Source organism: Schistocerca piceifrons, chromosome 3, assembly GCF_021461385.2.
Source record: "Schistocerca piceifrons isolate TAMUIC-IGC-003096 chromosome 3, iqSchPice1.1, whole genome shotgun sequence".
Taxonomy (NCBI): domain Eukaryota; kingdom Metazoa; phylum Arthropoda; class Insecta; order Orthoptera; family Acrididae; genus Schistocerca; species Schistocerca piceifrons.
Window position 1 is genome coordinate 513,308,270 of NC_060140.1, and position 16,142 is coordinate 513,324,411.

The 16,142-nt window shown below is 41.6% G+C and overlaps 1 protein-coding gene across 1 annotated transcript in view; it reads right to left on the reverse strand.

Moving 5' to 3' along the window:
• LOC124788789 (protein kinase C-binding protein NELL1-like) overlaps window positions 1-16,142 on the reverse strand; it is a 466,052-nt gene that overhangs the window by 171,587 nt on the left and 278,323 nt on the right. The window contains exons 13-14 of the mRNA XM_047256072.1: window positions 8,158-8,274; window positions 6,946-7,205 (exon numbers count right to left, since the gene is read on the reverse strand). Coding sequence (XP_047112028.1) covers window positions 6,946-7,205; window positions 8,158-8,274 — 377 coding nt within the window. The remainder of the gene's footprint in view (window positions 1-6,945; window positions 7,206-8,157; window positions 8,275-16,142) is intronic.

Consider the following 16,142-nt stretch of genomic DNA (forward strand, 5'->3'; position numbering starts at 1 on the left):
CCAACCATAATAATTCACAGGAACTATCCACTTCTATTTCGCTACAGGATAAACTACTACTAACAGCAACAAACACGCCACCACCGGTTGCATGCAATCTATCCTTTCTAAACACCGTCTGTGCCTTTGTAAATATTTCGGCAGAATTTATCTCTGGCTTCAGCCAGCTTTCTGTACCTGTAAAGATTTCAGCTCCGGTGCTGCCTATCAGCACTTGAAGTTCCGGTACTTTACCAAGGCAGCTTCGACAGTTTACAATTACAATACTGATTGCTCCTTGGTCCCCACATGTCCTGACTTTTCCCCGCACCCTTTGAGGCTGCTGCACTTTCTGTACTTGCCTGAGGCCATCTGACCTAAAAAAAACTGCCCAGTCTACACCACAAAACCCCTGCTACCTGCGTAGCTGCCTACTGTGCGTAGTGAGCTCCTGACCGATCCAGCGGAACACGAAATCCCACCACCCTATGGCGCAACTCGAGGAATCTGCGGCCCATACAGTCGCAGAACGGTCTCAGCCTCTGATTCAGACCCTCCACTCAGGTCTGTACCAAAGGTCCGCAGTCAGTCCTTCAACGAGTCTGTATGTGCTAACAGAAGGAAATATGGCTACAAACAGCAAACATAAACTCCATACAGATAAAAATGATGCAGTAAAAGGAGAATGTATAAAAATTAATGATGAAACTGTGCAAACCATATTGAGTAAAATAAAAAGGTTGTCTGTGAGTGTGAGTGTGTCTTTGTGTGTGTGTGTGTGTGTGTGTGTGTGTGTGTGAGAGAGAGAGAGAGAGAGAGAGAGCTGTGGCAGTTGTTTCATAAGAAAACAGCTAGCTTCTTCATCTCCCAGTACCTACTGCAACCTACATCCTTCTGAATCAGCTTAGTGTATTCTTCCCTTGGTCTCCCTCTACGATTTTTACCCTCCATGCTGCCCTCCAGTACTAAATTGGTGATCCATTGATGCCACAGAACAAGTCCTACCAACCAATCCCTTCTTCTAGTCAAGTTGTGCCACAAATTTCTCTTCTCCCCAATTCTATTCAATACCTCCCCCCCCCCCCCCGCCACCCCCCCCCCCCCCCCCCCCAATGAACCATGGACCTCGCCATTGGTGAGGAGGCTTGCAAGCCTCAGCGATACAGATAGCCATACCGTAGGTGCAACCACAACGGAAGGGTATCTGTTGAGAAGCCAGACAAACGTGTGGTTCCTGAAGAGGGGCAGCAGCCTTTTCAGTAGTTGCAGGGGCAACAGTCTGGATGATTGACTGATCTGGCCTAGTAACACTAACCAAAACAGCCTTGCTGTGCTGGTACTACAAACAGCTGAAAGCAAGGGGAAACTACAGGCATAATTTTTCCTGAGGGCATGCAGCTTTACTGTATGGTTAAATGATGATGGCGTCCTCTTGGGTAAAATATTCTGGAGGTAAAATAGTCCCCCATTTGGATCTCCTGGTGGGGACTACTCGAGAGGATGTCGTTATCAGGAGAAAGAAAACGGGTATTCTACGGATCGGAGTGTGGAATGTCAGATCCCTTAATAGGGCAGGTAGGTTAGAAAATTTAAAAAGGGAAATGGATAGGTTAAAGTTAGATATGGTGGGAATTAGTGAAGTTTGGTGGCAGGAGGAACAAGACTTCTGGTCATGTGAATACAAATACATGCAGGGGTAGGTTTAATAATGAATAAAAAAAATTGGAGTGTGGGTAAGCTACTGCAAACAGCATAGTGAATGCATTATTGTGGTCAAGATAGACATGAAGCCCAAGCCTACCACTGTAGTACAAGTTTATATGCCAACTAGCTGCACAGATGATGAAGATATTGATGAAATATATGATGAGATAAAAGAAATTATTCAGATTGTGAAGGGAGACAAAAATTTAATAGTCATGATTGACTGCAATTCGGTAGTAGCGAAAGGGAGAAATGGAAACATAGTAGGTGAATATGGATTGGGAAAGAAATGAAAGAGGAAGCCACCTGGTAGAATTTTCACACAGAGCACAACTTAACCATAGCTAACACTTGGTTCAAGAATCATAAAAGAAGGTTGTATACATGGAAGAAGCCTGGAGATACTGACAGGTTTCAGAAAGATTATATAACGGTAAGACAGAGATTTAGGAACCAGATTTCAAATTGTAAGACATTTCCAGGGGCAGATGTGGACTCTGTCCACAATCTATTGGTTATGAACTGTAGATTGAAACTGAATAAACTGCAAAAAGGTGGAAATTTAAGAAGATGGAACCTGGATAAACTGACTAAACCAGAGGTTGTACAGAGTTTCAGGGAGAGCATAAGGGAACAGCTGACAAGAACGGGGAAAGAAAAACAGTAGAAGAAGAATGGGTAGCTTTGAGGGATGAAGTAGTGAAGGCAGCACAGGATTAAGTAGGTAAAAAGATGAGGGCTACTAGAAATCCTTGGGTAACAGAAGAAATATTGAGTTTAATTGATGAAAGGAGAAAATATAAAAATGCAGTAAATGAAGCAGGCAAAAAGGAATACAAGTGTCTCAAAAATGAGATCAAAAGGAAGTGCAAAATGGCTAAGCAGGGATGGCTAGAGGACAAATGTAAGGATGTAGGGGCTTATCTCACTAGGGGAAAGACAGATACCGCCTACAGGAAAGTTAAAGAGACCTTTGGAGAAAAGAGAACAACTTGTATGAATATCAAGAGCTCAGATGGAAACCCAGTTATAAAAAAAGAAGGAAAGTTAGAAAGGTGGAAGGAGTATATAGAGGGTCTACACAAACGCGATGTACTTGAGGACAATATTATGGAAATGGAAGAGGATGTAGATGAAGATGAAATAGGAGATATGATACTGCGTGAAGAGTTTGACAGAGCACTGAAAGACCTGAGTCGAAACAAGGCCCCGGGCGTAGACAACATTCCATTAGAACTACTGACAGCCTTGGGAGAGCCAGTCATGACAAAACTCTACCATCTGGTGAGCAAGATATATGAGACAGGTGAAATTCCCTCTGACTTCAAGAAGAATATAATAATTTCAATCCCAAAGAAAGCAGGTGTTTACAGATGAAAAAATTATCAAACTATCAGTTTAATAAGTCACGGCTGCAAAATACTAATGTGAATTCTTTACAGACGAATGGAAAAACTAGTAGAAACTGACCTCGGGGAAGATCAGTTTGGATTCCGTATAAATATTGGAACACGTGAGGCAATACTGACCATATGACTTATCTTAGAAGCTAGATTAAGGAAAGGCAAACCTACATTTCTAGCATTTGCAGACTTAGAGAAAGCTTTTGACAATGTTGAATGGAATACTCTCTTTCAAATTCTGAAGGTGGCTGGGGTAAAATACAGGGAGCGAAAGGCTATTTACAATTTGCACAGAAACCAGATGGAAGTTATAAGAGTCGAGGGGCATGAAAGGGAAGCAGTGGTTGGAAAGGGAGTGAGTCAGGGTTGTAGCCTCTCCCTGATGTTATTCAATCTGTATATTGAGCAAGCAGTGAAGGAAACAAAAGAAAAATTCGGAGTAGGTATTAAAATCCGTGGAGAAGAAATAAAAACTTCGAGGTTTGTCGATGACATTGTAATTCTGTCAGCGACAGCAACGGACTTGGAAGAGCAGTTGAACGGAATGGACAGTGTCTTGAAAGGAGGATATATGATGAACATCAACAAAAGAAAAACGAGGATAATGGAATGTAGTCGAATTAAGTCGGGTGATGCTGAGGGAATTAGATTAGGAAATGAGGCACTTAAAGTAATAAAGGAGTTTTGCTATTTGGGGAGCAAAATAACTGATGATGGTTGAAGTAGAGAGGATATAAAATGTAGACTGGCAATGGCAAGGAAGGCATTTCTGAAGAAGAGAAATTTGTTAACATTGAGTATAGATTTAAGTGTCAGGAAGGCATTTCTTAAAGTATTTGTATGGAGTGTAGCCATGTATGGAAGTGATACATGGAAATAGTTTGGACAAGAAGAGAATAGAAGCTTTTGAGATGTGGTGCTACAGAAGAATACTGAAGATTAGATGGGTAGATCACATAACTAATGAGATATTGAATAGAATAGGGGAGAAGAGGAGTTTGTGACACAACTTGACTAGAAGAAGGGATCGGTTGGTAGGACATGTTCTGAGGCATCAAGAGATCACTAATTTAGTACTGGAGGGCAGCAATAGAGTAAAAATCGTAGAGGGAGACCAAGAGATGAATACACTAAGCAGATTCAGAAGGATGTAGGTTGCAGTAGTTACTGGGAGATGAAGAAGCTTGCACAGGATAGAGTAGCATGGAGAGCTGCATCAAACCTGTCTCAGGACTGAAGACCACAACAACAACAACAACCTCCTCATTAGTTATGTGATCTACCCATCTAATCTTCAGAATTCTTCTGTAGCACCGCATTTTGAAAGTTTCTATTCTTTTATTGTCTAAACTATTTATCGTCCATGTCTCACTTCCATACATGGCTACACTGCATACAAATACTTTCAGAAACGACTTCCTGACACTTAAATCTATACTCAATGTTAACAAATTTCTCTTCTTCAGAAATGCCTTCCTTGCCATTGCCAGTCTACATTTTGTATCCTCTCCACTTCAACCATCATCGGTTATTTTGCTCCCCAAATAGCAAAAGTCATTTACTACATTAAGTGTCTCATTACCTAATCTAATTCCCTCAGCATCACCTGATTTAATTCAACTACATTCCATTATCTTCAGTTTGCTTTTGTTGATGTTCATCTTATATCCTTCTATCTAGACACTGTCCATTCCTTTCAACTGCTCTTCAAGGCCCTTTGCTGTCTCTGACAGAATTACAATGTTATTACTGAACCTCAAAGTTTTTATTTCTTCTCCATGAGTTTAAATTCCTACTCCAACTTTTTCTTTTGTTTCCCTTACTGCTTGTTCACTGTACAGATTGAATAACATCATGGATAGGCTACAACACTGTCTCTCTCCCTCCCCAACCACTGCTTCCCTTTCACGCCCCTCGACTCTTATAACTGCCATCTGGCAACCTTTCGCTCTCTGCGTTTTTTCAGAATTTGAAAGAGAGTATTCCAGTCAACATTGTCAAAAGCTTTCTCTAGGTCTACAAATGCTGGATACATAGGCTTGCCTTTCCTTAATCTATCTTCTAAGATAAGTCTTAGGGCCAGTATTGCCTCACGTGTTCCATCATTTCTACGGAATCCAAACTGATCTTCCGTGAGGTCACCTTCTACAAGTTTTTCCTTTCATCTGTAAAGAATTTGTGTTAGTATTTTGCAACTGTGACTTATTAAACTGATAGTTTGGTAATTTTCACATCTGTCAACACCTGCTTTCTTTGGGATTGGAATTATTATATTCTTCTTGAAGTCAGAGGGTATTTCACCTGTCTCATACATCTTGCTCACCAGATGGTAGAGTTTTGTCAGGGCTGGCTCTCCCAAGACTATCGGTAGTTCTAATGGAATGTTGTCTACTCCTGGGGCATTGCTTCAACTTAGGTCTTTCAATGCTCTGCCAAACTCTTCATGCAGTATCATATCTCCCATTTCATCTTCATCTACATCCTCTTCCATTTCCATAATATTGTTCTGAAGTACATCACCCATGTATAGACCCTCTATATACTCCTTCCACCTTTCTGCTTTCCCTTCTTTGCTTAGATGTAGATGTAGCTTACAATTAACAAAGTAGAACTAATTTTGTGTGCTATTTGTAAATACACATTTTATCATAACACACACTAGTTCTGACACAATCAGTGAAAAGGAATGTGGAAACAATAGGAGAAGAATTCTTATTTTGCACAAGCAACAACTGACTGCAGAATTTCAGACTTCTTTCATGTGAGTCAATCATAAACAAAAGAAAACTGGAAGTTGTCACACACATATTTTGTATGTGTGAATTTCACAGATTTTAGACTTAGGTGATTTAGTGACACCTTCCACACTAGCATGCTGAAGCGAACACTGCAGTCTCAACTTACTGCACTCAAAACAGGAAAAATTGTGGAGCATAAAGGAAGTGTTTCTTTCGCTTTAAGCAGCTAATAATGCACTTCCAAGCAATCCTCCTGCTTATTTTTAACAATGTAAACTGATACATAATTGCAGTTAATGCATAAAACACAATGGAAATGAAATGAGCATTTGGCGTCATTGGCCGAGAGGCCCCTTGTGGGGCAGGTCCGGCAGCCTTGGTGCAGGTCGACGCCACATTGGGTGACCTGCACACCAGATGGGGATGAAATGATGATGAAAGTAACACAACACCCAGTCCCCGAGTGAAGAAAATCCCCAACCCAGCCGGGAATCAAACCCGGGCCCGTAGGACGGCAATCCGTCATGCTGACCACTCAGCTATCGGGGCAGACATAAAACACAATATCAATGTAATAAAAGAAAACTGAGGTGCTGTCCCATACAGATTGCAGTAAAAATTAATTCAGGAGCTCTTAAAACCTATGTTGGGAGTCACCTACAACAACAGAGCAATAAAAAACATGGTTCACAGCAAGTTGCTACAAAATCTTGGTTCAATGCAGATGCCTGTGCACACTGTTCACAACATCTGCGTCTTGCTGTCTGGCCCCATCATCTTGTGAGTACCATCATGGGTCACATTTATTGCTGTGGAGGTCCTGGGTCTGGATTCTGGTGAGAACATCAAATGTTTCTTGAATGGGAAAGCCCGCAAGAGGGCCTTCTCAGTCTCATGATGGAAAATGAAAAACTTCTTGAATGAATCTTTGGTGACATTGATATGCAAGTCACCAAACTGGTGTGAATTGAAGGGTTACTGCCATTTTGGAAGTCACATGATCTCTTCATGATCCAATTTAAGAATACACAAGCACATAACATTTAAAAACCAACAATATCATAATAACCATAACTCATAAACTAAGCTCACAGTAGGTGCTGTTTTATTATGGTTCTTACCAGACATTCACATGTTTGGCACTGATAGATCCAACGTTCACCACTTCGAAACACAACATGCCTCAGTTCTTGATGATGGCAAGCTGCACTAGGATCACACTGAGGACAACATTTATCATTGCGACTGCTCCGTTGGCTGCAGTCACATATGGGATCATGACAGGAGACAACACCATCAGAACATTCACAGCGATGACATGGTCTGCCTTTTGGGGTCACAACTCCACCATTCATCAGTTCATCTCCCTCAAACATGCAACCTGTCAAACAAGCAATGTTACTAAATTTTGGACATGCACTTCACTTAGAAACATTAAAACATCAAATTAAAATTTAAAAAACCTCTCTGTTGCAAATCTCTGACAGAAAAGGCTGTTTGTCTAATTATGATACTAATTATTGATCAGTTGATCAATGACCAATAAACTATTTATTGATCTTACTACCTGGAACTAATTATGCTAATAATTCATCTAAAGAATACAATACATGAATCTTGTCAGTTTCCATGACTACTGGGACATGAATGACTTTTTCCAATTACGTTATATCATTTATTTCCTAGATTAAGTGTGTTGTCTTCTTATATTTTCTTTGAGACTGGTTAACCTTCTGACAGGCTAACCTATATGCTACAATTTGTGCAACAAACTCATGTTAACTGCCATTTAGACTGTTCTCTGAATGGCCTATCAACATCAGTTATTTCTTCAGATATTAACTGCTTCAATGTACGATTTCAAAAGAGCTGTGACAGAGATGCCAATATGTATGTGATGAAAGATGCTTCTTTAAGTTAAACTCATTTTACATTTCACACAATTTGAAACAAAAAGTAAAGTATACCAATGTACTGCTGAACTAGGAACAGCTGGAGTATGAGTGACAAGAAAAAATTATAACTTATATTATAATCATAAGATTTTTCATAAGCAAAATATGTAAGTGCAATATGTATACTAACATGTGACAGGTGTGTTCACAGGAAAACATACAAGAGAATTACAACTCAATAAAAATCTCCAAGCTTTTCAAATTAAGGGTCTTTCTCTATTAGATACAAAGAATGATATAAAAGAGGAAAAATTGTTGACAGCTGTAAAAAAGTCACAGAAATGAGAAAATCTTAAGTATTTATTTCATTCAACCAAATAAGATTCATTCAGTCATTTCTATATAAAAAATCAGGATTCAATTCATTAACATACTTACTTAGTTTGCAGTTGGGTGTTTCAGTATCACTGCAAGAACACTGAAAACTCCCTTCTGTATTAATACATTTTGCAGAGGGATGACATGTGTGGAGACCTTCAGAACACTCATCTACATCTGTAAAAAGAAAATATAAAACTGTATCTCCAAAATTAAATTGTGTTTGATGTAAGAATGAAATCAAATAATGTAGAGCAACAATAATAAAGACAAATTAAATTAATTAAATTCAATTACATGTTGTCCACGTTGGGCTGTGGTTTCAAAATTATGAAAGTTTATGACATAAATTAAATAATGGAAACTCCAGGTAGAAATATCAACAATGTAGGAAAAGACACATTGCTACCTATCATAAAGAAGACATGTCAAGCTGCGGACAGGCACAATTAAAACACACTCACATATGACTTTCATCCACAGCCTTCATCAGTAAAAGGGAAACACACATATGCACCATTCACACGCACACACACACACACACACACACACACACACACACACACACACACACACAAGCAAACACATCTTATGCACACACGACTGCCAACTTCATCATCTCAGGCTGGAATGCGACATCATGTGAGATGCAAACAGCAATCTGGATGGATTGGGGAAGGGTAAGTGGAAGGGGCAGCAGTATATGGGTGGCAAGAGAAACAAATACTGTCTGGTGGAGTGTGCAGGGACTAGACTGTCAACAAGTGCAGCACCAGGAGGTTGTGGAGCAGAGAGATGGAGAGAAAAGGAGCAAAGAAGGAGAGGAGTCGGGAAAGATGGGCGGATGCATTGGCAGAGGGCTGCGAATAAACAGGGTTGGAGATGAGAATAGGAAGGAGTTGATAGGACAGAGTAAGTGGACACTGTTGGTTTGAGGGTGTGTGGACAGTACATTACAGTAGGATGGGGCTGGGATAATTAAGGGAGCAGACAATGTGTTGTAAAGATAGCTCCCATCTGTGCAGTTCAGAAAGGCTGTTGCGGAGGATAGGATCCAGATGGCTTGGGTAGTGAAGAGGCCATTGAAATTAAGTGCGTTATGTTCAGCTTAGTGCACTGCCACAGGGTGGTCTACTTTGCTCTTGGCTGCATTCTGGCATTGCCCTTTCAGATGTGGATAGCTGGTTGGTAGTCATACCAATGTAAAAAGCTGTGCAATGATTTCAACAGAGCTAGTAAGTGACATGGCTGCCTTAACAGGTGGCCTGGTCCCTGATGAGGTAGGATGACCTGTGACACGACTGGAATAGGAAGTGATGGGTGGGTGGATTGGGCAGGTTTCGCACCTAATTCTTCCATAGGGATATTGATCCTTGTTGTCAGGGGGTGAGATTTGGAGTGGCAAAGGGATAAACTAAGATATTGTGTTCCAGTCTGGGGTTGTACTAAGGGATGAAGGGGACACTACTTTGTGGCTGGTTCTTAGGGTTGGTGGGAGGACTGAGAGTGTGAGGTAAAAATGGTGTGGGAGATTTGTTTCCAGGCTAGGTCTGGGGGACAGTGTCTGTGACAGCCTTGACGAATCTCTCAGCATAGTGAGCAAGGGAGTTTGTCAAAATGCAGGTACTGTTGGTGTTTGGTGGGTTTAATGTGGACAGAGGTACAGATGGAGCCATCAGAAAGGAGGAGGTCAACATCTAGGAAGCTAGCACACAAGGTTGAGGAGGGCTACGTGAAGCAGATGAGATAGAATGTGTTGGGGTTGTGAAGGAATGAAGATATGGTATCTAGCCCTGAATCCAGATTGTGAAGATATCATCAATGAACCTGAACCAGACTAGGAGACTAGGGGCTTGGTGTTTTGAGAGGTTAGGAAGGTCTTCTCTAGATGGCCGATAAAAAGGTTGACATATGAGGGTGCCCATGGCTGTGCTGCAGATTTTTTTTTATATACCTTCCCTTCAAATGAGAGGTAGTTGTGGGTTAGGATAGTTAGTAAGGTGTATGAGAAAGGTGGTAATGGGTTTGGAGTCTGAAGGACATTGGGAAAGGTTAGTGCTCAATAGCAGTAAGACCATAGGAATGAGAGATGTTGGTGTATAGGGAGGTGGCATCAACAGTGATGAGTAGGGATCCAGGAGGTAAAGGGAAGGCAGAGGTGGACAGCCGGTGAAGAAAGTGGTTGGTGTCTTTGACATGGGAGGCTAGATTATGAGCAATTGGTTGGAGGCTGGTCAATGAGGGCCTAAACTCTTTCAGTGTGGGCACAATAACCAGCCACAATGGGCTGCCCAGGACTGTTGGATTTGTAGATTTTGGGGAGCATGTAGAAGGTGTAGAAGGTAGGTGTGTGGGATGTCATAGAGCTGATGAGGCAAGTGGATTCAGGGGAGATGTTCTGGGAAGAGCCTAAGGCTTTAAGCAGGGATTGGAGTTTGTGAAGGACTTCTGGAATGGATTCGCTCTAGCACAGTTTATAGGTGGAGGAGTCAGACAACTGACAGAGGCCCTCTGCCAGATAGTCACTGTAATTCATAACAATAGTGGTGGAACCTTTGTCTGCAGGAAGGAGGATTAGATCAGGATTTGTTTTGATGTTGTGTGTGGCTGCTCTTACTTCTACTGAAAGATTGGTGTTCTGAGGAAGGGACCTGTGGAAGGATAGTGAGGCTACGTTGGTGGTAAGGAATTCCTTGAAGGTGAGCAGTGGGTGGTTAGGTGGGAGGGGGGGGGGGGGGGAGAATCATGGTTGGATGGTGGTATGAACAGGAAGAAGCAAGGCTCACTGTTGGAATTAGAGTGGTTTTGGTTGGAGGGATTGGCGGCAAGGAAGTTCTTCTGTTGTAGGGATCCGAAGAAGGAGAGTAGGTTTTGACAAGTCCAGCTTGGTTAAATTGGAGTTTAGGGCTAAAGATAAAGCCTTTGGATAGAACTGAAACTCCTGTGGTGCCGATGGTTTTGATGGAAAGGTTAACAACAGTGTTATGCAAATGTTTTGGCTCTGGATTGGGATATGGTGGAGTGTTGGAAGGGAGTTATGGAGGATGTGGAGAGTTGAAAAAGTCATTCACATGGGGTCTAGCTACTATGAGGGGTGGATGAGGAGGAACACTTTGGTTACAATAGGAGTTGGATAGTTGTACCCCAAGGCAGCAGTAGGGCGTCAACAGGTTGGATAACTTATGGAGATGTTGTCTGGAATGTTCCTTCACTTGCTGGAGACAAAGGATGCAATTTCAGAGATGTGATGTATCGAGTAAGGATTGTAGAGTAGTAGTATCTTGTGGAGGGAGCGGAGGTGGTTCTGGGATGCCTCTCCACCATCTCCATCCCTTTACCTCCTGGATCTCTACTCATCACTGGTGATGCCACCTCCCTACACATGAACATCCATTATGCCCACGGATTCCTGCTATTGAACACTATTTTTCCCAATGTCCTTCAGACTCCAAAGCCACTACCACATTTCTCATACACCTTATTAACTTCGTCCTAACCCACAACTACTTCCCATTTGTAGGGAAGATATATAAAAAAATATCTGCTGCACAGGCATGGGCATCTGCGTGGACTCTCATATCCCAACCTTTTTATGGGTCATCTACAGAAGCTAGTCTCATTCAGGTTCATTGATGATATTTTCATAATCTGGATTCAGGGCCAAGACACCATATCATTGTTTCTTCACAACCTCAACACATTCTCTCCCATCCGCTTCATGTGGTCCTCCTCAACCCAATGTGCCGCCTTCCTAGATATTGACCTCATCCTCTTCGATGGCACCATCTGCTCCTCTATCCACATTAAACCCACCAACCACCATCAGTACCTGAATTTTGGCAGCCATCATCCCTTTCTAACCAAAAAAATCCCTCCCATACAGCCTGGCTACCCGGGATGGTATACTTGCAGTGACAAAAACTCTGTTGCTCAGTATGCTGAGGGTTTCACCAAGGCCTTTCATCACCCAGTATCACCATGGACTGGAACAACTGAACCACATCTTTCGCCAAGGCTTTTATTACTTATCATCATGCCCTGAAACAAGGGACATTCTATCCAAGATACCTCCCACCCCTGCTAAAATTGTGATCCATCACTCACACAACCTCCACAACATCCTTGTCCATCCCTAAGCCACTCCCAATCCCAACCCATTGCCACAATGATTATATCTCTATGGAAGACCCAGGTGCAAAACCTGACCAATCCACCCACCCAGCACCTCCTATTCCAGTCCTGTCACAAGTTTATCCTACCACATCAGGGGCCGGACAACCTGTAAAAGCAGCCATGTCATTTACGATCTCTGCAGCTTTTTACATTGATATGACTACCAACCAGCTACCCGTCAGGATGAACGGCCACAGTCAGACTGCGGCCAAGAGAACAGTAGACCACCCTGTGGTACAGCATGCAGCTGAACATAACACTTTTGATTTCAATGGCTGCTTTACTACCTGAAACATCTGGAGCCTTCTCTCCACCACCAACTTTTCTGAACTGTACAGATGGGAGTTAACCATACAACGAATTATCCACTCCCACAATTATCCCCGCCTCAAACTATGATAACATACTGTCCCCACACCCTCAAACCAACAGTTCCCACTTCCTCTGTCCTATCAACTCCTCTCCATTCTCAACTCCCAGCCTGTATATTCGCAGCCCTCTGCCAATGCATCTGCCTGTCTTTCCATGCCCCTCTCCTTTCCGCTCCAATTTTACCCACCTCCCTGCCCCACAACCTCCTGACCCTATGCCTGTTGGCAGTCTAGTTCCCTGCATACTCCACCAGACAGCGTTCGGCTCTCACCCCATCCATACACTACTATCCCTTCTCCTTCCTCTTCCCCATCCATCCAGATTGCGCTTGCATCCTGTGTGATGTTGCATTCTAGCCCAAGATTCTGGAGTTGGCGATCATGTGTATGTGAGGTGTGCTTGCTTCTGTGTGTGTGTGTGTGTGTGTGTGTGTGTGTGTGTGTGTGTGTGTGTGTGTGGGTGGGTGGGTGGGTGGGTGTGTCTTTTTTACTGAGAAATGCTGTGGCCAAAAGCTATATGTGAGTGTGTTTTAATTGTGTCTGTCTGCAACTTGGCATTTCTTATATACAGTTAAGAAGCAATCTGTCTTTTCCTACACTGAAAACATAAATTAAAACATTTGTCTGTATCAATCATTTTTATTTTCTCCCAGGATGTGTTTTGAGAGCTTACAGCCTCATCATCAGGTATGTCAGTGGATTACATTACAATTTCATTTGTGATATGTAATGAGCTGTCTGTTTTGTACTTAATTTCAGAGATGTTTGAGTAGAAAGAACCCTGATGGTCGTTATAAATATACTTTTGGTAGTGTCACAATATGTAAAGCATGAAACATACTTTCCTGCTTCAGCCACATACAGTAAGTAAAGAAAAAGTTTTATTTGTATACTTTTTATTATGTTTTTAGCATAAGGATTGATTTCTAGTGCATTCAAACAAAGGAAAATCCAGGATGGAATGTAACATTACTATGAGAAGGAAGTTGCTACTCACCATATAGCAGAGGTGCTGAGTCACAGATAGGCACAACAAAAAGACTCTCACAATTAAAGCTTTCAGCCATTAAGGCCTTCATCAACAATACACACACACACACACACACACACACACACACACACACACACACACTCACTCTCACACACACACACACACACACACACTCATGCAAATGCAACTCACACATGTAAATGCAGTCTCAGGCAACTGGTTTCAGTTGCCTGAGACTGCAGTCGTGTGTGTGAGTTCACCATGTGGGATTGCAGCCAAGTGACATCCATCCAGAGCAACCCGCAGCCAAAACACCGAAAAGCAGACCTGACCATGGAAAACTGCATGGTGCATGTCATGTTTGTAAGGAGATTGCTGTTGGCCATCTGCATCATTGGCAAAACTGCCACGACAACAAAAGGTTCAAAATATCATTGTAACTAAAATAAAATTAATTAGCTGCTTTTGCACTGTCAATGAATTCACTTCAAACTAATATTTTCACAGTTCAATAAGATACAAGTTTTTAAAGTATGTTTTATGAGAATACAGTTACTGCACTAACATTACAGTACTGATTTATTATAATGAAACTTCTCTCACATAAATATACATTTTTTACAGAAGTGACTGATTAGAGCAGAAAGCATTTTCTAGCTGAGATTAACTGACCACTTATTGATGAAAATGAAGTGATTAAAAGATTTAAAAACTACCCTTACATAAAAATATTTACAGTGAAGAAATTTATAGGTTGATTTACTTTTTCTATGCTGGCTATATGTCAAATTCAGAAAGTATTGATTTACCAAGAATCTCAACATATCCCTCAGTTACAAGCTCAAAACAACATCTACATCTACATCCATATTCTGCAAACCACCATGAGGTGCATGGCAGAGGATATGTCCCATTATATCAGATATTAGGATCTCCTCCTGTTCCATTCACATATGAAGCATGGTAAGTATGATTATTTCAGTGCCTCTGTGCATACAGTAATTATCCTAATCTTATCCTCATGATCCCTATGTGAGCGACACACATGGGGTTGTAGTATTGTTGTGACTTGGCAAGACAGCCAAGTCACTATGAGAGGAAGCCGAAAGGCACACATTTAAGCTCATGCAGGCTGGCGTGAGGTCTGGAACAGTTAAGGGAATTTATAGTAGTAAAGAACGTAAGTAACTACTGGAATACTTAACTTTAATTCATAATTGGTGAACATCGGTCTGACGGTACATGCATCACAAGATAAATAGCAAATGATAATGGCGCCTTGCTAGGTCGTAGCAAATGACGTAGCTGAAGGCTATGCTAACTATCGTCTCGGCAAATGAGAGCGTAATTTGTCAGTGAACCATCGCTAGCAAAGTCGGTTGTACAACTGGGGCGAGTGCTAGGACGTCTCTCTAGACCTGCCGTGTGGCAGCGCTCGGTCTGCAATCACTGACAGTGGCAACACGCGGGTCCAACGTATACTACCGGACCGCGGCCGATTTAAAGGCTACCACCTAGCAAGTGTGGTGTCTGGTGGTGACACCACAAGTATATTCCTAAAGTAATCATTTAAAGCCGGTTCTCAAAATTTTGCTAACAGACTTTCTTGGAATAGTTTACATTTGTCATCAAGAGTCTTCCAGTTCAGTTCCTTCAGTATCTCTGTGACACTCTCCTATGCGTGAAACAAACTTACGACCATTCATGCTGCCCTTCTCTATATACATTCAATATCCTCTGTTAGACTTGTTTGGTATGGGTTCCACAGACTTGAGAAATATTCTAGAACCAGTCGCAAGAGTGATTTGTAAGTAAACTCCTTCGTAGATTGATTGTACTTCCCCAGTATTCTACCAAAACACTGAAGTCTACCCCCTGCTTTACCCATGACTCACCCTATGTGATCATTCCATTTCATTCCCTACAAAGTGTTACACCCACATATTTGTATGAATTAGTTGATTCCAAAAGTGACTCATTGATATTATAGTCATAGGGTGCTATGTTTCTTCATTTGGTGAAGTGCACAATTCTAAGTTTCTGAGCATTTAGAGCAAGTTGCTAAACTCTGCAACACATTCAAATCTTATCAAGATGTGACTAAATATTTATGCAGCTTCTTTCAGATAGTACTTCATTACAGATAACTGTATCATCTACAAAAAGCCAGATTTTACTATTAATATTGCCTGCAATGACATTGATATACAATATGAACAGCAAGGGTCCCAACCAACTTCCCTGAGGCATACCTGAAGCTACTTCTACATCTGATGACTCTCCATCCAGGATAACGTGCTGCGACCTCCCTACCAAAAAGTCCTCAATCCAGTCACAAACTTCACTTGATACCCCATATAATAATACTTTTTTCAATGAGCGTAGGTGCAGTAAAGAGTCAAATGCTTTTCAGAAATCAAGAAATACTGCATGTGTCTGCCTTTATCCAAAGCTTCCAGTATGTCATGTGAGAAAAGTGTAAGTTGGGTCTCACATGATCGAAGTTTTCA